The following is a 27,852-nucleotide window of genomic DNA, read 5'->3' on the forward strand; positions in this document are numbered from 1 at the left end:
TTTGTGTGAAAAGAATTAGAAAACTCTTGTGAAATTCAACTCATTATTCAATTAGAAAAAAAAATTAGAAATAATTTCTTAGACATTCCAACGCTCACATTTACCTGGATTTTTCCAAGTTCCCCTGTACTCTCCATTCTGCTAGCAACATTAACAGTGTTGCCCCAAATATCATACTGTGGTTTCCGAGCACCAATTACACCAGCAATCACAGGGCCATGATTTATCCCTGTATAAATAAAAGCAGGTGTCATTACTAAAGTAGGTGGTTATGTGATACCTACCTTCATTATTAGCTATAAATTGTGAGCTTCAGGGAAAGAAAAAAAAAAAAAAACACCACACTAACCCTGCTACACTTTTCTGGCAGTATTATCACTGTTCTATAAATAACACTACTGAACTTGAGGAGATGGGAGGTCACTCATTCATTATATAATGGAAGTCCAAAATGAGCTAGGGCAGAGTTTATGCCAAAGCAAAACTTTTCCTTTTCTACTTTAAATATATAGAAATATATATTTCTATAATGACAATACTGTCTTTAGCCAACAGTTAATAATTACAGACTACCTCGCTCTTCACCCATATCTGTAATTTTCTCCAAACTCATCCAGCTGCTGTCTTCCTATTGCTCCTTTCAGTGATTAGAAAAGCCCATCCCTGGCATTTCTGTAAGTTTGGCATATTTAAAAAGTGAGACAAGACAACACTACCTTCAGCTATTCAGCATTTAATAATAAAAAAATTACTGCATTCAGTTTTAAGCAGGGCTCCACAGCACTCCATTTACTTAAGTCATCCTGCCTCATTTTTAATTTCTAAGGAGCTGCAGAGTTCACGTTCTTCACAAGCTGAACTTACCAATACGTAGGCGGAAATTGTTAAAGGAATGTCGGTTGATTCCATCCAGTTTACTCATCAAGGCAATTCCATATTCCACCATAATCCCAATGTGTGCATGCTGTCTCTCCTTATCCTACAGTTTGTAACGTGTTAATGATCAAATAACAACACAGATGATTGTATTAGACTGGTTTGTATTCAAAACCAGCACTGTTAACTAATAAAGTATATAAGGATGAGGCTACACAATGAAATTACACAGTTCAACAAATATTTAAAATGGATTAAATTCAACTGGCATGGCTAGTCATAATGAATTTATGTCTCTCCTTCTGGATTCACAGAATTGCAAAGAATCACAGAATGGCTGAGGTTAGAAGGTACCTCTGGAGATCATCTGGTCCAACCCCCCCCCACCAAGCAGGGTCGCGCAGTGTGCATTGCACAGGATGGCATCCAGGAGGGTTTTGACTATCTCCAAAGACAGAGACTCCACACCCTCTCTGGGCAACCTGTTCCAGTGCTCTGTCACCCTCATAGTAAAGGAGTGTTTTCTCATATTCGGCCAGTACTTCGCATGTTTCGGTTTGTGCCCGCTGCCTCTTGTCCTGTCGCTGGGCACCACTGAAAAGAGTCCGGCCCCATCCTCTAGACACCCTCCCAATATTTTACAGTTCCATATTTACAGTTCCATATTTAATGTATATGCTTTATATACACACAACACCTGCATGCATCCTAATGTCACGTACGATCCTGCTAGCCCGAGTACAGAAACTGCTCTTAATTCTTTTGGGGTACAGAATGTTTCAGATTCAGATCTAATGAGATATTTGAGGCTTCTCTTTTTGTGCCAGTTCTCAGCTATCTAAAGCTTCCTGTCAAATTATAAGATGGCTTTTTCTCTGGCAGCCATTCTTCCTTATCTCCAGAGCTATTCTGTTATGCATCTAGAAATGCTAAGCTACTGTAATCAGAGAGAAAAGATGTAAGAAGCATGCAGTCTTAACCCTTGCTTAGAAGCTAGTGAATTCAATGAGACAAAACAGTTTTGTGATCTTCCACATTTGAGAAAGTTATCTTGGTGATTTACTTCCTTTTTTACATCACACTTCATTCTGCTACTTTGAAACATACATGCATACACACAGCTTCATAAAACACATACAGCACTGAAGGTTGATTTCAGAAAAAAACATACCTGGTTGTTCTCTTGGCCTGGTGTAACACTGAGGCCAGCTGCTGCCATATAAGTGCTTCCAATGGTTTTTATTTTTTCAACACCGCTAAATTTAGGTTTTAGCAAGAGCTGTTCAAAGGTAAGGAAAATAGAGACGGAGACTTTAATAGAACATTTCAGTGTGTGATTTAACCGGAAATCCTATGCTGCCCGCAATAAACACTGAACATCTGTAGGAACACTATGAATCACATGAATGTTAGATAAGGAAGCACTAAGTGTTCTTTTCATCTTTTTGCTCTAACAGCTCATAAGAGAAATAAAGCAACTACTGAAATTCACAGCTTTCAAGCCATACTACTAACGAATTAGATGATCCCATCAGATGGAATACATTTTATTTCCAAGATTGCAAGGCTGAACTCAAAATATTAGTTCAGCACAAAAGCTGTTTTTTCTCCTTCCACTATTGAAACATTTTGCAGCAAATACATAATCCAGTCCATTTTAGCCAGAAGCTTAATTACCTCATCAAAATCAGCAATGATTTCATTTAACAGCCGCAAACATTCCAGACCTTCTTTATTGACATCACATTCCGTATAGAACACCTTAAAATCTGGCACTGATGCAAACATGACACAGACACAGTCATAAGATTGATGGTACCAGTCCTACAGGAAAACAAACAATATAGTTACATATTGTCAGCAGTCGACTTACACACCACAGGCACTCGAAACTATGATTATTGTTTGCAAACAGTAATCAAAACACAATTTTCCTTGGAAGCCAGCTACAGATCTTCACAGTTGGTGTGTCCAATTTTATCAGAAATATTAACAAAGTTGATTTGCCTAAGGAAAAGCTGCTGAGATATCTACATATCTCAAAGATTCTTATCTGTTCTGGACAGTGACTGTTTTCTCCCACTTACCATAGCTTTGAAATCAGCAAAGTATTTATTCTGATAACATGCTGGCAGAATCAAAAATGCCTTTGAAAAATCACTATCGATGAACTTTTCTCACAGGGTTGTTACCACAGAGATACTATCCATTGCTGAACTAACTTCTTTAGAAAGAAGGCCTATCTTCTCCACTGAATTATGGTCTTTAGAAAGCAGTAAATCGTTGTTAAATATCTGCCAAACTCACTCTGTCCCAAAGCTGAACAATCAGTTCTGAAAAACAGATTTCAGAAACTGACACCAAAAGTTTGTGCTTTCTGAGCCTGTCTGGATAGCAGATTAGGTTTACAAAGTTCTTGGGATACAAACGATGCAAAATATTGCAGTGTTCTATGTGCTTGTGGGCCTGATGTTCTGTGTCACACTGGTCCAATTTACTGTCATTCACAGAGATTAAACATACCTCATTTCGTTTTTCACCAATGAAATAGGCAGCGACATGTGCTGGAAGTACATTTTCCAGCAAAAGCCTGTTAACATTCTCCATCGTTTCAAACTGTTCATGTTCTTTTTTAAACTTATTCTTCCACAGACAATCCAGTCGACAGTAATAGTCAATCTGCAAAAGAATCCGATACCATAACTTAAATCCATAAAATATCTCACTTAAATATACAATTAATGAAATTATTTCAAAAGCATAGTAGCCATAAGATTTCTTCAAGACATTTTGAACTTCAACAGTTATGAACTGTGTGCCTCAAAAATGGAAGTCAGAAAAATACGAAGCAGTCACTACAAATGAATGCCATTCAGGTAGCATCAGATGTATGTATAACAATGGTATTTTAATAAAACATTAACAACAACAATAATAATCACAGTAATAATACAGTGATGGTTTTGATCTTGAATTACTACATTTAGGATAAATAATCACAATGGATCCAAACTGCAGGAATTTTGAAAAAGTTCTGACTTCAGTAATATAAATACTACTGAAAAAAAAAAAAAAACATGTTCCTGCCCTTTCACAGTAAATTTTTTTGGCATTATCTACAAGTACATGAGAAAAAAAGATAAAAATATATACATTAATTTAGTGCACAATTTCAATAAACAATACTTTTGCATCGTATTTAAATCAACTTGCTGCAAGTAAGAGAATTAACCTATTGCTTTTTATATACATACCTGTTTTGCAAGTAATATTAGGGTTACATAAAACAGAACCAGATATATATTAATCATTATCCTTGGCTCTTCAATGAAAAGCCTGAAAACAAGAAAGCAATACAAAATCATCTGTATCCTTTAAGAAAATCCACACGACTAAGGGTTGGTTTGAGAGTGGGACGGGGGAGCAGAAAGCATAGCAGAAGAGGATGTCTTTGTGCACATATATATTACCAATTCACTCGTGCCAATGGCTGCCTGGTTACCTGATTACCCTGGTAGTAAAGAAAGATAATCATTCAGTTCAGTACATGAACTGTGTCTGACACAATGACAAAATGGTGCTGAAACCTTGTTAAGTAGCTATTGTAATGAGATGTTCCCTCCCCACACTGTCCTACAAAAACACGGTGAACAAAACCTTGAAATAGGAAAACAAACTTTATTTGTGGAAGGGAAGCTGATAATAAATAAAAACCTGAATTACTAAAGCAAATGTAAGCATTAAATCACACCTGTACAGACCTCCACAGAAATCTGAGAGATCATTCACATTTCATAGTAAAATCAGTCTCTTACCACATTATTCATTTTCACTAATGCATCAAACTAAATTCTTGTGATATGAATAATCTGGGATTTCAAGGCTAAACTAAGAGCTCAATTAGGCTTTTTTAAACACTGAGAACTCACAGCTAGCCTCTGCAAAATAAATTTATCCTAATCTTCAACTATGATAATAAGCTAAGAATATAGGAAACAGACTTGCAAATCAAGAATAAAAGCTTTCCACATGTGATTTAAGTATTCTTGTAGTTTCTTCAATGACATCAGGTAAGTTTCTGTTACTTTTCAAATTATCACGTAAGCAAATGAAGAGTTCACTATCCTGTTGGGCACGTCTGACAAACGCAGCTTAGGAATCAGATTTATCAAGGCTTCGCTTCGCAGCTTACAAGAAAATCTACCCTACTACAAGACTGATACTCTACCCCTTCTTTCCTCTAGTCTTCAATGCAAGCTAATTTTCCAGATATCTTAAAAGCCACATGGTAGAATTGTTCAGGGAAACAAACAAACAAAATCCCACACCTTCACTCTCTTTCCTTTCCAAGTGAATAAATAAGTACAAATGGTGATATGGTCTAATGAGATTTCTGAGTCATTAACTTTACAAAAACGTTTATAATGTCTGACTCATGTCATTATGGTATTTCAATATTCTAGTAAGCGTACAAAGATCCAGCACCTTGAATAGAATATTATTGTTAATAAGAAACTATACTGCACCTGGTACTGTTGACGGATACACTCAAGTTCCTAGACTTTTGAAAGGCATTGAAAATGATGAGGTATACAGTCACAGCAATAGACAGGAGGAGAACCTTGAGTTCGAAGCTCATTTGAAGAAATACTGAGCAAGCAATGAACCCCAAAATGCAGCAGTAAGCATAATACTGTAAAAGAAGAATTTAAATGCACTTGCGTTATTCACACTTTATGCACATGCAACTTTCAAGCCATAGCAAATGCTCTAAGTTCATGACCATCATTAAAGAAATGATAACCACTTAATCCTTTACTTTTAATTGTATAAAATGCAGAATTTAACACTTTTTATAGCTACTAGTTTTTAATTTGTTAAAGATGAACATTTAAACAAAAAGAATTACATTAATATGAGTGGTATCAGAGTGTTCAGAATTTATTTTCTGAAGACTAGTAATTTAAGCAATTACTTATTTCAAGGTCAGGACTAACTAACACCAGCTTTATAGTCCAGTGAACTAGCTCTGAAGCAGGAACTCCTGAATTCCGGTCCTCTTTTTGATAGTGCTCCCTTTGTAACCTTAAGCTGATAGCACATTCCCATCTCCCCAGCTTGTAACATATAAAGCTGTGAGCGGCTCTCAAACCTTAGGCACACCTTCTTCATGAGAACTTTGATGCATTATCAAGCTAGAGCCATTATCCAATGGATGGCATTAAAAATTTCATAAGGAAATCACAGTGCAAGCCTGGCTTCCACATTCAGCCAGCAGCTGGGAGCTTTCGGAACGTCAGTTGCTATAGAATGCATTGCAGAGACAGGATTGCTCTCTGCTGCCACAGGTACAGATGTAGCATACTTCAGTCTATAGACAATTCAGAAATTACCTCTGCTTCTGCTCCCCAAGAGTTTATCTATCTTTATGCACACAGGATCACATTATAACAGCTTTTCACCCATAACAGCACTGACAGACCTACCACTTTTCTGGGAGATTCTTAGACTAAGCAAAAATTTCTGATGAAGAAAATGAAGCTAGAAAAAATTTTTGGACAACTCAGAATCAGACCACCTATAGCAATGCGCTGTACCAACTTTGTCATCCTAATGGCTTTGAGTATAACTTTCAAAAGATAATGAACACACACAATTTCAACCCCAAACCAACCCTCTGAGAATACAAGTCTGTTTGCCATTTAAGCCCTTTCATTCTGCCATGGTACTTTACTGGGAAAACTGCAACTTCAGCTCTCATTTCACAAACAATCACCACCCTGTTCTGCTGCTTTTCCTCAAAGTTCTAGACCTACTTTCAATTTTGCATTTTTTTTTTTTTGTTTAAAACATCAAAGCCATACTTTCTTCACCACTGCAACAACAGCAGAAACATCTCAATTTCCTTAAGAACTTTGATGCTACCAGATGCCTAAAAAGCTGTTTTATACAGCAACAGAACCTGCCAGTTATCAAGAATATATATAGTATTCAAATATCTGAGTTTTAAAATAAAACGTATTCACTACTTACAGTTTCCTCAACGAAGTATTCAGTTGTGTTTCCAAAAGACTGATTTGCAGGCACGCAAGAATAGAAAATTACTAGATGAGTACAATTTGCATTACATTATGTACGACTTTTCTGTCACAAGGACTTCGATTAAAAGGGTCCTCACATGACCTACTATGCATTGTTCAATAAAATGTTCATCACCTGAAGGGGTGACCAGGTGACAAAGGAGCATCCCAAAGATTTGAACAATCTGAAAATAGAAAGCTATTCTGAAGCTAAAGAGCTAAAAAAATAAATCCGCAGAAATAATATTTTTGTGCAATTAGCGAGTGCTGCACCTAACTATCCCTGACACAAAATGCCAGGGAACACCTCTCAAAAGTGCTGAGTTACCAAAGTAAGCCGACTTTGGCTTTATCCGTAAGTATGAGACTTTTGAAAATCCTTAGAAGACGCACAGTAAGTCATGGGTAATAACGGAAAATATTGCTAGAACTGCCTTTTGGCAGTAGTAATCTTTGTGTTCAATGGTTTAAGAATTCTGTCTTAATAAAAGCATGAAAAGATATCAAAACACTGCCATCCATCTATATTCTACACACCATCCAACCCTCATTTCATTTTATCTTAGAAATGAAGACGATACTCACAGAGATGGTGCCATTCACATTATTTGATCCAGTAAAGTTTGCAGTACTGTCATTAGTCTGATTTGTTAGCAAGAAAAAAAAACAACATACAAACTGGTTAGCAGGTAGTCATTTATTTTAAGATTTTTCGCCACATGTTATACATGATTTAGCTCTCTTTCAGTGCTACTGCAACTTAAGTGTTAGAACTCCATGATATCCCATATAGCTTCATTTAACTATACATTCACACATAAGGTAACAAGAAGGTTAAAATTGCCAAGTATTTACTTACTTTTTTATTTGGGGGTGAAGTTTTGCATTACAGCTAATCTAATCTAAGAGCTAACTGGCACAGACATCATTCTACTGTCTCTCCCGCCAGTTTAACAGCTGCTGTTCCTGTTTTCTTTTGGGCTGTCTCTGGTGGTGTTCTCATGACACCACTGTGAGTCAATTCAAGGACCTAAGCCAGCAGAAAAACAACCCTACAGTACAGCTTTCAGAATAAACTCCCCATGGAATCAGGAGAATGGCAGACTGAGAACACAGGATAGGAAGAACATCACCTTTGGTAGCTAGCTATCAGACAGGTTTAACTGTTAACATGATGTCACATAAAGCTTGTTTAAAACAAAACAAAAAAACACAGACAACATGGTCTTGAGCATAACATAACTCCAAAGGGTAGTTTTTCATGTGCGTGTTCCCCAGGTGCAACACAATACTCGAACTAAAGTTAAAAGATGGATTCTGCTTGCTTCTTAGTCTAGCCACAATGTCTTTGGTTTTAAAAGAGAGCTGAGCTATACACCTCCCTCCCCCATCTATATTATTCCTAGGTAGTGAACATAACAGAGTAAACCACTTAAACCTACTTCAGCCAAACATTTAAACCCACATAAAATACTTGAAGACCATCTTAGTGATGATAGTCATAATCAATGGTAATTATAAATGCCATCTTGAAAGCAAGAAGAGGGGATGGAAACATAGATCTCAAGTCTGTTGCAAGAACTTTTAGTTCTACAAACTAGTATTTTTTTTCCTTTGAATTATTTTACATTTTTACAATATTCACAATATTTTTTATTATTTATTTTAATGACATGGTGCATTACCCATGTGTAAATCAACTCAGGTGGAAATTGGACATCAGAAAAAAAGCAAAAAGCAAAGTACTTGATAAAAAGAATAAAGAACATTGCTCAAAGTTATGATATGTTCACAGAATAAAGATAATGGGATTACTTACGAAGTTAAAGATAGCTATAATCAGCAAGGCACCTATAGTGATGACTGCTAAAGGAAGCCTAAGTAAAGGCATTGTTTCCACCTTTTCTGAGATAGTACAAAGATGGCGCAGAAAAAGCCACCGTTCTGAGCAGTGCTTCTGTAATATAATAATAAAAAAAAAGTTTTAATGACATGGACAACATTTTGGTATATGTGAAGAAATACTTGTAAATTTAAAATACTTTTGTCTATGCAAGAGAGTCAAGACTCATTGTTGGAATCCAAATTTAGAGCTCTGCATCTAGTAATTCAGATTTAATGCCTAATGCCTTAAATTCCAGACTTGGAAATTAAGATAATGATTTCTGATTTCAAAGCTTATCAATGTTATCATTGGGTGATAATATTTTCTGAATGTCTGCTATAAAAATAGCAAACTATGATCTGATTGAAAGTGCTAAAGAAATATTAATAAAAACATAGTGACAGCCTGCACTGTATTTTTTTCTTCAGATTTATAATACTTTACTGGAACTAAAGTTTCAGATGACTAAATCAAAACCAAAGACAGTTCCCTTGCCATCCTAGTAGCCTTCTTTTATTGCTTCAGAGAAAATATATTTGGCAAAGCATATGCTTTTAGAAGACTGCAAACGTTGTTCAAGGATGCTATACTCAAACACTGCCAGTGTAAAACTCAAGCCTGATGCAGTTGTCATCTTGGAATTTTCTTTTTTTTTTCTCCATGTGTTTTAAATACGTAGAAACTATACATGGATACATATACACACACATCTCTATATAGACACACACACATATAAAATCCATATAAATAAAAACTATACTATGTAAATGCTGTGCATGTTATCTAACTATTTTTAAATTAATAATAAAATTTTACATGTGTAGAGAGTGCACCGTTTTTACCTTCCCCTTTTACACAATTTGAACCTGGCTCTGTAAGAGACCACCACGTTCTGTGACAGATTTCCTGGGAGACCACCCTCACCAGTCTGCAACAAGATGATGGTGGGATGATCTCAACAGAACTTCAAAATGCACTCCCACCCTTGGTCTATCACAACGAAGATTTGATGAATGTAAGGAACACTAAAATCCCTTCCCTCTCTAACCCCCAGCCTCCAGACAGCTCTTGGAGAAGAGAAGAGGTTTATTTCATTTTGCACAGTTGAACTCTATGTCACTACAGGCCGTTTTATATATTTTTAAACAGCAATTGCAGACATTTAATGATGCAATGAAAAATTGATGTAATGGTGAATTATGGTGAATTTCGAATTCTAACAGCTATGAAATTGTCAATGAATTATTCATATGTTTGTAGCTTTCATAGGGCTTTACATATGATTATGAAAACTAACCTTGCATTCAAACTCCTTGAGATTTTAATATTGTTTCCAGTATAGAAACCTCAGTATTTACAACCAAAATTACTATTAAGGATAAACACAGGGAAAAAACAAAACAAAACAAAACACAAAAGCAACCCCATCACACAAGTGTTAATACCTTCCTCTTCCCTCCCAGCCATCTATTCTGGCACTCAAATCATTCCGAACTACAGTAAGAACTTTAAAAGATGAAAATCTGTTTCAGGCAATGCAATCTACTGGTAACCTAAAGTTTCAGGCTTCTGCAACTCTTATTGAAATCAACAGCTTAATTCAACATCCTGAAAGATAGACTGAATTGTCAAATTATATCCATCTGCTTTTTTAAACTTACCATACATTTCTCAGCAAAGCATACAAGCAAAATAAGTACAATGATGATTGCAACAACACCAAAGGAGATTCCTAGTTCTGCAGTTCTAAACAGAAGAGAAAGCATTAAACAAAACAGTGTTAAATGAAAATGTTTTTCAGGCTGTACGTCAGCCTAATGTTTGATAACAGCATTTCTCAAATTATAAATAGATCGTTTTTTTCTAATGGCACTGGATGTCCATAAAATAGCACAAGTTATTGTTGCTCTCTGTTGCATAAATATAACTTTAAATTATTCCACTCCGTCCCTAAGAGCCTGAACTATTACCCCCATGCATAAATCACATGGAAATTGCACTGCAATAGCTGTGAAAAAAAGCAAGTATCCCATAAAGGTCAGAAACATCAAATATCTGCTTTCTTGGAGATATGAGAAGAAACTAAAGTTCCTTCCTTGTAGCTCTACAAAAAAAAAAAATAAAAAAGGATTGCTGATCACTTTTTATTTTTATTTTTTAAACCAACTACTCCCATTTTTCTATTCCTCACTCAGTCAGCAAGCTTACAGCCAAATATTGTTATAAAATAGTAATTATCAATCAACTGACCATCTCCCTGTGTATATACCCAGTCACACATGATATTTAAGAAATATTTCTATTTTATTTCCATACTGATATCTGGGCTGTTATGCCAACAACACAAATGCGCTCTTTTATAGCCTTAGGAAGTGTATCTTTCTTAAGCATAAACCCTCAGGAACTCCAAAAGACTTCAAAAAGTTTCATGCATATGAGTTTCTTTTAAACCATTGGTTAATTTGAATTATAAATTATTAAAATACTGACACTTACTTTGGCATTATAAACATCTGTATCAGGAAAATGCAGAAGAACACAAAACTCGCACAGGCAAAGTAACTCTTCAGTTTTAGAATAGGAATGGTGCGATACTGAAACACAGATTATAACAAATCAGATTACTATAAAGAACAATTCCAGGATATTTTTTGAATCCTATTACATCTTTGTGATTACATATATATACACAAATTTATACTGTACTATTCAAAACATACACAGAACTAAAAGGCAACAAATGAAAATCAGTGAACAAATATAAACAGCCCAGTCCAAAGGATAATTTCTAACCTAGAGGGAAATCCACCACTGAGTATGTAAATCAGCACTTCAGATACAAACGATCACAATTTTACAAAAAAAGGATATACACACAGTATGACTATATACACGTGTTTGTGTGTACCAGTAACTATGTATGGTGCATTACAGCACAGTGAATCAAAGAACAGAAAACATACTCTATACCTAACAAATAATGGTATTATACTTGCAATGAAGCAACCACAAAAAATATTTTCATTATATTTTATTTTTTAAATTCTCATTACTTTTGAAATAAGTTCTTTATATAGTAAAGCTGATTAAAATCCTACTGTCTCCCTTATGGCAAGAGTTTAACCACAGATCAGAAACAATCTCCTTTAATTTAGCATTAATAACTAGCATTATCAAGGAAGAGTTACCAGCTCAAATGAATCATGAGATCTGCTTCCCATTAGTTATCAAAAGCCTCTCTAGGTGTGCCGTCATATCTAGACTCCAGTTTAAGAATGGAAACGGTTTCAAATTTACTCTTATGCTGCTCTGAAGCGCAAAACAAAGACCAAAAAGGATTATTCTGATCTTACCAACCTCTTTTTCAAGACCAGGTTCTGCAAATATCAGTGAAAATCCAAAGAAGTCATCCGATTTGCTACACCATGGACTACGTACAGAGAGACACGTGTTACAAGAAGTATGCAGCAGGGCCAGGGAAGAGTGCAAGAGCGTTGTTGGAATTACAGCTCTACAGTACAAAGGGTGCTGGTGCCATGGCTTTATACACATCTGAAAGCTCTGGAAGGTCTTTATGTTTCATAGGGTGACACATGATCTGCTAAATTTTAATGTTGTTGACAGGCAGATCCAAAACTTCCACAGACAGCAGTGTTTGCTAGTTACACGCAAGATATAATCCCAGACTTTCTTTTGAGTTTTAAAAATAGGAACATATAACATCAAATGTTAGAGACATCTTACAGCCTCCAAACACTGCCCATAGGTATTACCAGGCACCTCTTAGGAATAGGTGAAGTACAGTGTTAACAGCCTTGCTATGATTTCTGTCTTTATACATAAGTTTTGTTCAGAACTGCACCCCATTTCCTCATAGATCTTAATAATCAGAATGCAAATATTGACTTCCTATCCCTGTACTGCAGTTCACCTCATCATTTCAGAGGGTCCTGAGAAATAAAGCAGTACTTTTGCTATTTCATAGTATCAGATCACATTGAACAGCTAAACTAACCATTTGCTTCTTGTTCTAATAATGAAAATAATGATATTATTACTGCAAACTAAAGCAAAAAGAGAACTTCAGTAAACAAAACCAAAAAAAGCAGCAAGACAAAATCCTGGTAATGTTTTCGAAAAATAAATTTGCTATCTAGACTTAAAATTGAGAATGCAAATTATTCTTGAAGAAAATATGAGAAAAAAATAAAGTACTGCATACTTCGTTGAACTGAGTCCCTCGATGGTTGACATCATTTCATCATAAATATCTTCTTCTATCCTTCCCTTTTGAGATGAATTTCTGTGAATATGAAGTCCATGTCACAAATGTTATTCAGAAACAATTAATGGCTTATAGATACAATTCCTCTTTATCCAAACTCCTTAAATATGTAGAAAAAGTTATGTACTGTGGGATTATCAGACATTGTTTATCTTATTTAAACAGCTTTTTGATAAATACGGGTATCCTAAAACACATTAAAATAACACCTGGCTACTTTCAAAATCAGGCAAATATTTTAAAATAAATTACGTACTTTTTCAAATAGACCTAAGTCAGATGCATGCCAAGCACAAACAAACATTAACAAAGCAAAACTCCAAGACAGAAATCAGATACAGTTATAAAGTATGCTTTCTAGTGCTGATAACAGCAACATCAGAAAGCAAAGATGAAACTAGAAATTCCTATTAACTTCTCCTTCCTCTTACACAGTTATCTCATAGTCCTATAAAAAGGACAGAACGACCTCGTTACATCTAAATGTCAGTACTCAGAATCCTAGAAATACAAGAAACCCAGGAATAGAGAGGGAAATGACATTTAAGCCACTTTGACAACAACTGAGTGTAACTGGCTGGCTATGAGTAAAGATAGGCTCAAAATTAGCATCCTTAACCATTAAGAGGTTAACCCAGGAGTGTGTGAGCTGTTAGGCAAGGAAGGACCCTCTAATTATTTCTAAGTAATATAATGGAGGTAAAAAATATAACAAAGAGTATGTGCTCTTTAAGTACTTGAGCAACAAGATCATCTCACTACCAAAAAACCACAGGTTACTGCTGGGAATCAGCAAAGAAGTTGCTTTTTCAGGACTTATAAAAGGACTCCACCAAGAAGGGATAATAGAAATGGCTTTTGCTGCAAGAAACTTGAGAAAGCCTTATAAAAGCTATACATCTGTGAGTCCTGTCTCTTTCAAGAAAGAATGGCTTTTTCCTAAACCACAACTGTTGCTAAGCACCATCAAAACCAAACCTGTCAGAAGTCCTCTGGCGCCCAGTGGAACACAAAGGTATTTCCTAAACCAAATAAGGAATAAAGAACAAGTTACAACAACAGAAACTCAGCCTCAAAAATCATCAGATTTCAAGTAGTTCACAATTTTAAGATGACTAATTATTTCAACCCTCACCTTTCTTTTCCTTCCTTGTGAAGTGGAAGAGTCACTGCTCACGCTTTCTCTATGGTTCAAGTGGGCAAAGGGCCTGGCTGCTCCCCAGGACTCCAAATAACGTGTCATCCGAACAGATGCTCGCATCTTCAGCCCATCATTAACTCTTGTTTTAGGGAGATGATTATTTGATATGCACTGTTTGGACTAACAGAAAAATGCAGTAACTTAGAAAACAAAGGGATACAGATTACAAACAAATGAAGCTCAGGGTAGCTAAGTAGTTTAAGAACAATCTAGCAACTTACTAGGACTCTAAACATTCATTGGCAATGTGTCAGCCAACCTGATTCCTTTGTCTCACTTAATTTGGGCTAAAGCAAATCATGACATAATTAATTTGGTTGAGCTCCCATTACAAGCCTTCAGTTGTGAAACAACTTTCAAGCTTCCTGGTTTATAAGTGATGATGCGAGAGATCCTGGGATCTTAGATGCAGTTTCCTTGCAGTCAGCACAAGAGCAGAAGCATGAGATATTCAATTTCTGAGCTAGCGCATATCAAAACAATGGTCAGGAGAAGATCCCACAAATGACACTCGGCCTTAGATCCCTATGCAGCAGGTTAACAGCCAGGCAGTACTCATATAGCAGTACCTCTTTAGCTTCTAAAAGGAAGCTAAAACTACAGAATAAACTGATAAATCATTGACTGGTTAACTGCTAACATTTCATAGGTATCTTCAAGTGAGTAGGGACCATTTAAAGGATTAGATCTTAAATCTGAGAATGTGTGCAGTGCATATGATGTGTGTGTGTGTGTGTGCATGCGCACATACATACAAGTAAGATAAGCTTGAGCTGTTGGTAATTAAAAGTGACTCCCATAAAGATCCTGAAGGAAAGGAGTTTGTCTTCGTTCTTCTTTCTTTTAAAATATTTTATTGTCAACCACAAGCCAATTCGAACCAGCAATACCCAATGTGTTTGTAGTTATCTGGCCCTAAATAGGTAACCAGCAGTTATCTGTATACCAGCATATCTGTATACCTTGAAAGTAAGGTGAATCTCACCGAAAACAGTGAGGAAGAAGTTGTCAGAAGCTAGTTCACAGAGAATATTTTAACTGAAAGTGGCTACACAGTACATGTGCTCTTTCATTACTTCATCCCACCTTTTGACCTTAATTTGAAAGTCACACGGTTCAAGAAAATACATAATCCAATACAGATTTTGACTCTATGCAGGCCATGTAAGAGATTTCAGTATAACACTTATTACCTTCAAGCTAATAGACATTTCACAGAACAGTAGGATATGCTTTCAGATCTAAAGTCCCAAATCAAAGCTATTCAGATGACTCATTCCATGTTTTAATTCTGTTCCTGAATTAAAAAAATGTATGCAAAACAGACAGCTACACAATTAAAATGTATTTATTTAAATATACATGTTTAAAAACATACACATACCCTTGGATCAACCACCAAGTAGGTTTTGATATTCATGGATTCAAGGTAAGGATCTCTAAGGTGTCCATTTCCTTCTTCTACTTCATAAGCTTTGCCTAGGTGATTTAACGTTGCTTCAGTGATGTGTACACGGCTGAGAATGGAAGAAAGAACAAGAGACCCAAACATTTACAGAAAGGTCATATTAAGCATCTCATTTACATTTCAATGGCTACTGCTGACATTTCTGCTTTTCAGCCATTCTGTGCTTTGGCAGCCAACTCCGAAATCCTGCTAGTATCTAAAACAATATTTGCAATCCATTGCTGCAGATCTTTGTGGCACATCTTTCATAATAAATATGCCAAAAAACACTTTCCAGATTGGGATACTATCAGCATAAAATTAAAGTGAAATAAACACGGTAGGAGACAGAGAAATACAAAAAGCAAGAAGAAATATGATCACAGGAGATTTAATGACTAACAAAACAGAGATACAGGCAGGTTGTTTTTGACAGCAAGAGCCACAAGGAAAGTTCACATACAAAGCACAAGGGAGGACTGCCTTATGCAGGAAACACATGAGGAGGGGAGGAGAAATTGACAAAGAAAATATTGAAAAGAGTTGGAAAAGGTTTTTTTTTGGTTTTTTGTTTTTTTAGTCAACGAGGAGGCCAATTCTGAAAGTCTGTCTTTTCTGACTGAAACAACTCGAGTGTAACACAGCATCAACAGCAACAGACTTTTAATGGGAGCAGCTAGCACTTGTCTGTATCTGCTCATGTTTTCCCTTGGATGTTCTTTAGTCCAATATCCTGAATCATGTATTTCCATATAAATGATGAGTAATACCTTTCCACAGAATCTCTCAACAAGAGACTTTAGTACATTCATAGGAGTGTACGTGTGTATATATGTATATAAACAAACATATAAATACATTTTTGTTATATTCTTTCTAGTTGTTCATCTTCCCACTGCTTTTCTCGGTTTCCCTTGGCACTGAGGGGTTAACTACTGTGCTGTCATTCCTACAGCCTGTCAGCACAGAGCTGGGAGCAGAACATTTCCAGAATGGAAGCTGACAGCACTACAGAAAGGAGATCATGGTCCCATCCATCTCAACTTCCTTATCCTGCAGAGGATACCTGAAGATAATTTAGCCAAGACCTGGAGACCACTGGCCACGGCTTCCCACAAGGAAGAACAAAAAATTCTTCAGTTCTTTCAGAGTTAGAAGGTAAGAGTTTTGGAATATAGAAGATGCATGGTTTTGTTTACTGGTAATTGTCTCAAAAGACTGTTTTTTCTAATTGTCACCTTAGTTAAGCAGTTTTGTAGTAGAGGCAAACCTTCAAATCTTAAATTTTATAGCCTGCTTTAGATCATTATTTTCCCCTCTATCGGAACTGAAGCATACTGGGTGATGTCTGTATTAAATAAGCACTAAATCAGTCGTGTACTGCAGTAAGTTTCCTGTTTTTTTCTACTTATCTCATTTGTTCAGTATCCATAATTTTCCAATTTTATCAAGAATCCTCTCCCCTCTTCCCAAAGTCACACACTATCATAGCACATTTCAGATCTCACTGTATATGTCTTTCTATTTAAATGACTACGCTGACAACTCAACAGTTACTGATGCTTACTGGACTCCAAAAGTTGCTAAAGTTGCCTCTCAAAGGCGAGTTTTAACACGCACCAAGGCACCTGATGTTAGTGCACAATATCTAACATATGCACTCTCGTTTCCCTGTGCTAATGTGTCTGAGAATAACATTATAATCTTTCAGGCATACATTAGAGAAATAGTCATAAATGCATTTTTAGTTTTGGTGTTATGTTTGTTATTTCTGCTTTACCCGTGTATTACATTGTTATGAATACAAATCTTTTTTAGTTTAGAAAAGAATGAGGATATTCAGTCAAAGGAAATAATATATTTATAAAAGGAGAAGTTTCCCTGCATCCTTTCAAATGTCTTCAGAATTTCTTCATTGACAGAAGCCCAAAACATATATACTTCCTGTTTTAAATAAAACCCTCATACTGCTCCCAGCGACAAAATTTCTGCTGTCTTCCGAAGGAGCAGAACTAGCTAGGATTGCAAGCTATGGAAAATCCCAGACAGATCACTGTTCCACAGAGGAAGCTACATAACAAATAGAAATCCCCCCCTTCCCTGTGAGGCTTAGTCTTCCAGGAACTGAAGGTTTCCTTCAGCTAGTTTTAACATGTGAAAAGCAAGTGCTAGACATGTATAGCTACAGAAATTATTAACTGTAATGTTTTGGAATCAACAAGCCAACTTAAAAGATCTTCAGTCTTTAAGAGAGAATCAAATATAAGCATGACAAACATAATGGAATAATCAGCTTTTAACGTTAGGCAATAGTCCTAAACGTGACTAAAAAATAAACTTTCGTGCCATGTTCAGAGTCATGTTGTCTGCTTTACCAACAAAAGAAATTTTACAACTCCATATTCTTGTTTCATCATGCAGAATCACAGTAAAACACTCAACCTGGATGGCATTGCAACTGTTAACTAAGATCCAATTCGTTTGTTTTCTGTTACCAATGAAAGAAAAGAACTCATATCCCCTTACTATTTTGCAGAAAATCACTTTAAAGTTACAGGATTTTACCTAAAAGGTGTTCAAGGCATGCAAATAAGATGACACTGATGATACAATGTCCCTACTTAGAATCACTTTCCGAGAGAAATGAGTATCTTAATGCTTAATGTTTTTTAATGGCAAACATATACCCCTCAGAATGTCATTGCATTAGTAAGCATTAATTTGCACAGGCTAATAAGAACATGCAAAATTACAGCGTCATTTGGGAATGGAAAAAGGAAAAGCTGTAATATTATCTTTTTCGTACAGACTAAAAAAAAAAAAAACCAAAAAGAAAAGAAAAACAAAGTTTTTAGCTCAATTCTAATCTCTGATTCAACTTCAAAAATAGAAAACAGATACATTTTCCTCAACGTGGAACATATAAAGTACTACTATTTTTAGAAGCATTTATATTTGTCCTTTTCAATAAGGATCTTCAAAAAGACAGCAAAAAGATCAACCTCAGGCCCAACACTCCGCACTGCTGAGCAATACACAGCAAGTTACACTACTGCTTTGCCTCAGTTCTTCCACCCAGGACTACTCATTCTGCCCATGACAAATGCTATGCAGAAAGAATACACGACAGTCAACAGCTCCAAATTCTTGCTTGGCCACTTCTCACCAGGATCTATTTTAATTTCTGAGAGTTGGGGCTTGTGGAGTGTTTGAATATAGAGCTAATATCAATTGGTCCCACCTGATTTATATGTCAACAGAAACATCAGGTGAATATTCTGCTTTGCCTTGTCAACATAAGAAGTGCATCTATTCTCTATCTAAACTTAAAATTACAGTACACAACACAAGTTAACATAATGCACTGCTAAAGCCACACAACTTTCTCAAATGAAAGAGAGGTCAAGAAGTAGTAATTTTCCTGAGAAAACAATTGTATAGCTCATTGAAAAGTAACCATCAGAAAATATTAATATTTTACTGCTCAGGTAAGTAAGTACACATTTGACCTATTTTCTTCATGCCATTAGGATGATTTGCATTATGGCACAGTTACAAATTCCAGACTCATAAGCCACAATTATGAAAATGGTGATGATAGAGTGAGCCAGCACTGAGAGCTAAGGTTCTCACCCAGGTACGCCTGCAGACTCCATGCGGTTTGCTAAGGAAACGTCGTGAGACCAGACATCATATTGCCACTTCCGCAGGCCGATCACGCCGCACAGCACGTTCCCAGAATGAATACCAACTCTCATGTTGATGTCCACGCCTGTGGCTTCTCTCACCTGCCTATGGAAGAAGGAAGGAATATGTTTTACATTTTTGACTTTGTCTCTTCCTTCTGGAGATCTAGTAGGGTTTATTCTCAACATACACCCACTGCAAAGACAAGAGACAAACTTATGACCTAATGTATAACTATCAAACTACAGGTAATAAATGCTTTTTGAAGGTCATCAATTATACTAAGAATGACTGCATTCAATATCTTCATAGACTCTATACAATTAAAAAGTCTTCTGTGCTATACTTACTTTATTGCTTCACACATGTCAAGTCCCATTTTAACACAGTTCCTGGCATGAACCGGCAATGACACAGGTAGGCCTGAGACACAGTAGTAACAGTCTCCCAGGATTTTTATTCTCATGCATTCATTCTCCTGTGAAATTAAAGTAAACTTATTTAACGGAAAAAAAAAAAAAAGTGAACTGCAAGTAGGCCAATTACACCAAAACTAGGACTTGTCTACACCATTTTGAGAAAGTCAGGCTCCATTCAATCCTGTTTGAAGCAAAACCTACTTCTAATTTTCTGCGTCCAAGTGCCTGGAAGGTATTAGATATGACTACTTCAGGCATTTCTGAAATAAAATAATCTTATTTATTTCTTACTTTATTCTTGGAACTGCTGGCAGTTGAGAAACTATAAATGAAATTATAGCAGTGAAAAACTGTCAAAGAATTTACCATCTGAAGGATGAAATCTAATTATCTCTCTTAATATTAGTCTTTAATTTATTAATACCTGAATAATAAGTGGTTTGTTCACCTTTTCCTCAATTTCCTCATGGCAGTCATATAAATAACATTATGTAGTGACATAAAATCTGCACAGAATTTAGGGAGAAATTAGGGTTTGACTGATGATTAGAGATAGCTTAATTTGGGACAGCTAACACCTTCACCTGCCTAACCATCCGTACTGTGGGAACAGCTCAGCAGTTCTTCCATCAACTCTAAAGTACCACAATTTACAACCAGCCTAAGTCAGTGACAATTTATCAAAATAAGCTGTTCTCACTCATCAGTCCAAACCTTAAGAGAACATGTCATTCTCTAACATCTGAAGCCACCCTGTAGGTTCTGATTAAGTAAGCTTAGACAGTCCTGTGCTTCTCTGTTTCAGAGATCTCTGGGGTACCTTTAGGTCAGAGCTGGTAGACTTCAGTATCCAGCCAAGCGTCCAGGTTAGCCATGGACTTTTATTAGGTAGTTTATTAGGACGCCTACAACATCCTCACATTGTGGAAGAGATGACTGAGAATATTTCCTTGCGGGATAAAAATAGCACAAAAAGCAGCAATCTCTTCTTACAGCCCAACCACAGAGTTGCAAAAGACCTTGACTCACTAAATCCAAATATTTTTTAAACAGTGCAATTTGCGGAAGAAATTCAAGCATATCACTCAAAATCTTAAATCTGTACCCAAGGAACAGTTGCAATGACCAAATGTATTTAATCCCAACTTCTACTGTAGCATAAAAAGCTGGTGGCAACTAGGATGGCATGACTTATTCCAAGAGTTCTTAATAGCTGCTTCAATACAATTTAGTAAATATGAAACTTTTACTTTCCAGCACTTGAAGTTTTAACAACTGATTTTTAACTGAATGAGAGTAGTCTTTAATCCCACTACACAGGAAACTGCAACACGTACCTTTGCAATCTGATCAAACTTTCCAAAAAGTTCATTCAGCATTACTACTAGTTCCTTAGGAGAGCAGTCACTGGCAAGGCGAGTAAATCCCACAATGTCTGCATAGAGAATGCTACACAAGGACAAAAGGAAAATAAATAAATAAATGATGTATGAAGATATGTCTATTCCGCAGTCAGCTGAAATATTAAAATGCATTTAATGGAAAACACCTCTCCCTCAGAAAAAAAGGGCTCAAGTATCTCAACTCATTAGAAGACCACACATGAGTTTGGGATAGATTATCTTTCAACAACAGGAAAAAAGTCCACTTCAGCCTGGAAGTCTACCTCTGAATTTTAGTTTCACTGGACAATATGCACTGGTAAAAACTAGCAGCTTATATTAATATAACTACTTTGGAAATTAAACTTACCTTACATTTTGGTGTCTTTTTACATACAGACTGTGGAAGTTGTTGTCATGCATTTGCCTATTATCATTAGTTTCCTTCAGTCGCTCTATGATTGCTAGCTTCATTTCCATAGATATATGAGCTGGCAGTATGGATAAAAGCAAATTTTCCTAAAGGGGGAGCAAAAAAATTAATGATGCGAAATTCTTCATATAGTAACTTTGAAACTGCAAGATTTTAGTGGCCACAAGAATTAATTAAAGATATAAAAATTCCTTATTCAAATAGCCTTTGCATAATGCATGTCAGGTTCTCCAGAAAAGACTGTTCCATTTCAGTTCTCAAAAGCAAAAACAATGATTTTACATTTAAGTGCGTTACATAGGTTGCTGGGTTTTTTGGTTTGTTCCTTGTGCTCTAGATGTCACACCTCTCTAAGTATGAAACAGGAGAAAATTAAATAAATAAGTCAGTATTACTAAAATTTCTAGATAAATTATTTTTTTTCCCAACCAACCTCAGGATTACGTTAGCATCTGATAAAAATTCTGATAAAAGCTCACGCTCTATAACTAGTAATCTATGCAGCACTAAAAACTCTTATGCATTCACAAATGCTGGAATAAGTAGCTGGGAACACAGCAGACACAAAACTGACAACATGCTGCTGTAGCTTAAACGAACCAGGAACTGATGCCACTGAAATAAAAGTCTTCTGAACTGAGTGAGAATAAAGACTTGTTATAAACCACTTACGCTATTCAACTATTCAGTGTGCTGCATGTTTTGCTGGCTTTGTCTTAAAAGCCTGCTCTTGAAAGAAGAGAGCACCAAGTTGTTGGACAGAAGACAAAAGGAGAGTAGTTTTAGCTCAGGAAAGACTCTGCTGCACCATAGAAAGAGCCACCACAGAAGAGAAAATGTTGTGTGGAGCTGCTACAAGCAGAAACTTTTTCAGATAACACTACCAGCAAAGCCAAGAGATTGTGTAACTGAGTAAAACTCTGCCTGTTTGGACTAAATCTGTCCACTTTTCCTGAGCAAAGGATGCAGCAGTACACAGATGGGAGCAAGTCGCCAGGGTTGCTTAACCAGCACCTACCAGCAAAAATAAATGCCTTGGGATCACAGCAGGAAGAAGGGGTCCGTCAAGTACTTGACTGAACTAGCCATAGACTGCAGTTCGGCTTGAGGCTGCCTCCCAGAAATAGAAACTACTTCTTCCCCTCCCCTAGCATTTTAGTATTAAGGGAGTCAACTTTAGGGACCAATTTAAGCCAACAACAGAGCCCCGCTGGATGTAACGGGGCCATTTGATACTGACACATTATACAGTTTTCCAGAAAGTGATGATGAACCCTGACCTGCATTTCTCACATCATTTCCATTGGGAAAAAGTGGGTGGCAAAAAGGCAGCTCAGAATTGTCTGACAAATTACAACACCGATGAAAAGTAAACTGCCTGTAGACTTAAGCTCATCTACTCTTCAAACAAGCAACCACAGAAGACATGCAAGTTACCACATCGCCCAAAGATGTTATAGAAAGCACATTGCTTGTGTAAGCTGCTTAAATACTTCCCTGGCTGTTGTGTAGGGAACAGACTTCTGCTAGGGTTTTCATGCAGATTTGTCATCTCATATCACTAGACTATCATCAGAGGACAGGCTGCACCAGCAGTGTGACATTTTCTTTTCAACTCAGCCAAGTTGGTCACTTTTCAGCCCCTTCCTTTCATCTCGTAACTTGTGGGCAGAGAACTCAGCACACATCAGCCTTCTAGAGCTGCCAACTTAAACCCTTAACCCAACTTATACCAGGGTAAAAGAAGAAAGGCATACTAGTTTCAACTGATACTTCTTTACAGTCCTTCCTCAGTAGAAAACTCATGTTCCTTGCCTACTTCTTTAAATACCGCTGGAGTTTAGAGATATATAATTTATAATCATACTCCAAACAACACCGTAATGTATTATACTACTTTTTTTTCTGCCTTAAGTTTCAATTTTCTCCTTCTAGCAAAAGAAAGACTTTGTGAGACAAGAAAATAAAAGAACAAACGTTGCAGAATTACAAGGCAAAAGCATGACCAAGGGAAGCACAAAACTAACCGTTGAAGTTACCTTACAAGTATTTGTCAGGACATTAAGGACATTTGCTTTTAAGTTACCAGTCCCTTTAACTTTTTATACTAGGAGAAGTTAACTGAAATAACTGGCAATTACATTCCTGTTACAAATATTGTGATTTTCGTACAGACAAGCCACACGGAACAGCTTCCTCCCTTTAACTTCCTTCTTTTGTTACTAATGGCATAACTTTTGACATTAGGTAGGTATCACAAAGATCAGCCCTAGCCTTTCAACAGGCATTAGTCACAAACCTGATAAAATTACACCAACTTTAGAAATGAAAACAAGCAATTCATAACATGAATTATTTCACTTACTTGTTGCCTCTTTTCAATCTTCAGTTTCATTCGGACCTGAATGCACTTTAACGTGTACCTATACAAATCCCATGAAGCAACCTGCATTTGGCGTTTGTGAAATGCACCCATCAAGTTCCCACAAAGGAAAATGACAGCATTGGCAAGTACCTGCACAAGAAGAAAAATATTTACCTACAGCAGAACAGCCATTGATCTTTCACCAATACACACACTTACTAGTCCCTTAAAAAAAAAAAAAAAAGTATTCGCAGGCCTTAATTTTCCCCTTATCCTGTCACACACCAAATCACGGCATTTCAATTAGCCAGGATGTGCCTGGGAAATATAAACTAACTTACACAGTGTCGGGCATTCCTGTACGAACGTACAGTAGTACAATGTAAAAGAGAATTCTGCTGTATCGCTTAACACTTTCATTTGCAGACACCAGTGTTTGATTTAGGGATAATCCAGCCAACAAACTCATGCATCAGCATACTGTGTGAAGTCTGACAACATCTGCAAAAGAGCTGGGGTGCTGCTTTGAACACACCCAATTAATAAGCTTTGGGAACCCTGAAAGGCACCTGTAGCACTCCCAGGGGCAGCAGCGGCCCTTTTGATCCACCCAGTAGGCAGTACCAGATGAAGTAAGATAGGACCCATCTGAAACAGCACAGATTGGGAAGAAAGATTGTGGCAAAGTTTGTTGTATTTTAAGTAACATGTTAAAATAAATAAATAAATAAATCTGCTTCTTCCACTCAGGTCAGGAAACCCAAATGCATGATAAATGAAAATAATTATGTTATCATAAAAGCATGCAAAACAGATGTTGGTCCAAGCTCCAAATCCTTGAATTGTGTGGACATTTGGTACTTATCTAAACAGGATAGTTATGCCAGTATCAAATGGTAATACGACTAGGATATTTAATTTCTTAACTAAGTAGCTTCTCCTTACCTGAAACAGAAGGGATCTCTTGTCTGCCTGAGAATCCTTGGATAACACACTTAGAACAATAATATGGGAAAGAGCAGAAAGAACACTAATTATAACTGCATCTCTCATCCCAAAAGGTAGCATGGTATAAACTGTGAAGATTATGAATAGAAAGAATGGCACCTTTGGAAAAAACAAACAAACAAAAGTGAGTCACGCACACACTCTTACATGTTATTATGTTCACCAAAAATCACTACAGAAGAAGGAAAGTAGCAGCATTCTTGCCTATTTTCAAGCCAAACAATAAAATATTGACATTTCAAAAGCACAGTTAAAAACATGAGGGAAGTAACCCTAAAATCTTTGGAAGAATTAGCAGCTATAAATTCATAGATAAAATGGTTTAGCTGACATATCACCTTTAATTTTTCCAGTTGTCCTCGTTCTTTATCCTTAATTTATCCATTACAGCTGAAGATGCACTTTATACATTATGTATCAGGAAAAGCACATTGCACAGATAGCAAAACTGAATAGAAACAAATTCATCACCTTCTCCAAGTCAGTATTCTAATCCTAAAACCACCAGATCACATTTATTTTCTCCATATTTGATAAATACTTCCAAGTGCTGACAGAAGAGAATAATGCCTATTGCCACTACCTACGTATTTAACTGCACAGATTTTACAAAATGCCCAGTGGTCTGCTACACTGCTACAGATCAGAAGGAACATCTACAGAACTTATATCCATATTTATAGATTTGTTAGAGCGATACGCTCTTACATATGGAAACTAAACAAGACTGATCAGAAGAAAATACTGCAGCGTTCCTGACTCAGGTCTCTCTCTTCACTGCAGCTCAAACTTGCGCTGTTCCAGACATCAGCTTCCTTCAAGGAAGTCTCAAGGCCCAGACAACACTTAAATGCTTTGCCAGTATTAAGCAGATTGCTTGGCTGGGTCAGAAAATAGCAAAAAAATAAACAAAGGTTTTCATCCAACAAAAAAGTAACCTTTGCACATTCATATTTACTATTTCAGCTGTACCAAAAATCTTTCTACTGTATTTACAACCCTATCAGACTGTTCTGAATGCTGTGTAATTTTATTATTTTTTTTTTATAAGCACAGGCAAGCAAAGGTCATACCTGCATTTAAACAGTAGCCTCAATCTGTCATAAATTCGTAACTTGTGATACAATTCTGGAATTCACCTATTCGCTTCAGCTTTTTAATCTATGGTCTCCTTATGTTTTTGGTTTTAAATCAATGTTATTACCAAATTACAACAATGTAAGACATTGACTTGCTGCATAGAAAGCAACAAAACCAAATCTTGCTTCATTACATGGCTGTACCTATAGTTAAGAATAGTAAGTTTTGTTTTCTTCCTAAGGTGGTGTCTTCTTCCTTAAGTCAAAAAATACTGAATAGCAACTGTAAATACTGATGCTGGATCCAGGCCATAATACAAATCAGATTTTGGTTGTTTAACTCATAATTTATATCTTTCTTTATTTGAAGTAAAGAGGGGAAGGGGAAGAGTCAGTAAAACAAGATAAAAACTCATTTTTATTTCATTAAAAACTCTTCTGTTTACATTATGAAAGTTTAGGAGGAGTTTCCTACAGATTATGATATTTTTGGCATCATGAAATTGTCTGTCTTCTGATCAGAGATACTAAGTAATGGACTTGAACCGCACCCAGCTATGCCAGGATGTGTCATTAATTCTTATTGTTCACTTCACCTCTCCCATTGATTTGAAAAACTGCTCCCTAGGGCACACCCAGTTCTAGAGTCCTTAATACATGTCTTGAACACCACTTTGACACACAAATTAACAAAGCAAGCATTATTAACAAAAAATTCTCTTAAAGATGAATTCATAATAGTTAGTATTTAACCTGCTTAAATAGAATTAAAATTACAACTTAAAGATGCAATTTCTGCATAAATTTATGCAGTTATCCAATTTTCTTAGCTCAACTGTATTTTCACTACCAGAAGAATACAAATGAAAACCGGCCACAATATAAACCAATAAAACCAATTTAGGAAAGGGAACCTAGATCTCAAGAAAAAAACATTATTATGCAGTTATAATGTTCAGAAAAAAATAAAGCACACAAGTAGATCTATATATACTGACCAGTTCTGTGGAGGTACATGAATTACCAGGAAATACATACCTGTTCCCATGCTGAAAAATCATTTTCTCTTTCAAGAAGAGGAATATATCCTATGGTTAGGAAGCAAATCCAAATCATAACTCCAAATAATGTTAGCCATCTCCGAAACAGGGATTCGATACATAAAAGTAAGTACATGACTGCAAATATGACCAGAACAACACATACTGCAATAATGAAGGCAAGATGCATATTTGCTTCCTGCAAAAACAAAACAAAGCGTTATGTTTGATCTAACTTTCTCCTTTAGTAAAGATGGAAAATGCATCTATACAGTCCTGGAAACAGTTTAATTAGCTTTAAAATATGCTAAGCTGAGTTCCTAAGTAGTCAAGCTGTGGCAGTGTTAATACTTTCTGGTATTCACACATAAAGAGATAACAAATACTCCTATAGGTACCCTGTCTGTCCAGTTTCATCATCATCATCATTTCCCAAATTAGTCTTTTTGTTGTTGTAAACTGTTATAACTATACTATATTGTACACAAATAAACATATTTAAAGAAGTCAAGCTTTGCTAAAAGGGGTGCAACAACTGTTTTCCCAGGTTTTACAGCAGTTGACTTGTAACACATATAAACAGCACTGATATTTCTTTCCATTTTTAAGGAATAAAAGCTAAACAGGATACGAGTGCAACTGGTATGATTAAGTCACTTTCTCAT

General features: G+C 36.2%; 1 protein-coding gene across 1 annotated transcript in view; it reads right to left on the reverse strand.

Moving 5' to 3' along the window:
• ADCY7 (adenylate cyclase 7) overlaps positions 1-27,852 on the reverse strand; it is a 51,508-nt gene that overhangs the window by 2,865 nt on the left and 20,791 nt on the right. The window contains exons 4-27 of the mRNA XM_080552918.1: positions 27,186-27,386; positions 25,006-25,167; positions 24,061-24,210; positions 21,633-21,781; positions 21,218-21,329; positions 19,812-19,939; positions 19,408-19,566; positions 15,712-15,844; positions 14,262-14,447; positions 14,105-14,148; positions 13,064-13,144; positions 12,199-12,271; positions 11,338-11,435; positions 10,503-10,587; positions 8,776-8,913; positions 7,518-7,598; positions 6,910-6,948; positions 5,403-5,569; positions 4,131-4,212; positions 3,400-3,555; positions 2,554-2,700; positions 2,048-2,155; positions 865-979; positions 105-229 (exon numbers count right to left, since the gene is read on the reverse strand). Coding sequence (XP_080409044.1) covers positions 105-229; positions 865-979; positions 2,048-2,155; positions 2,554-2,700; positions 3,400-3,555; positions 4,131-4,212; positions 5,403-5,569; positions 6,910-6,948; positions 7,518-7,598; positions 8,776-8,913; positions 10,503-10,587; positions 11,338-11,435; positions 12,199-12,271; positions 13,064-13,144; positions 14,105-14,148; positions 14,262-14,447; positions 15,712-15,844; positions 19,408-19,566; positions 19,812-19,939; positions 21,218-21,329; positions 21,633-21,781; positions 24,061-24,210; positions 25,006-25,167; positions 27,186-27,386 — 2,919 coding nt within the window. The remainder of the gene's footprint in view (positions 1-104; positions 230-864; positions 980-2,047; positions 2,156-2,553; positions 2,701-3,399; positions 3,556-4,130; positions 4,213-5,402; positions 5,570-6,909; positions 6,949-7,517; positions 7,599-8,775; positions 8,914-10,502; positions 10,588-11,337; positions 11,436-12,198; positions 12,272-13,063; positions 13,145-14,104; positions 14,149-14,261; positions 14,448-15,711; positions 15,845-19,407; positions 19,567-19,811; positions 19,940-21,217; positions 21,330-21,632; positions 21,782-24,060; positions 24,211-25,005; positions 25,168-27,185; positions 27,387-27,852) is intronic.

Source organism: Anser brachyrhynchus (genome assembly GCF_964034855.1).
Source record: "Anser brachyrhynchus genome assembly, chromosome: 12".
NCBI lineage: Eukaryota > Metazoa > Chordata > Aves > Anseriformes > Anatidae > Anser > Anser brachyrhynchus.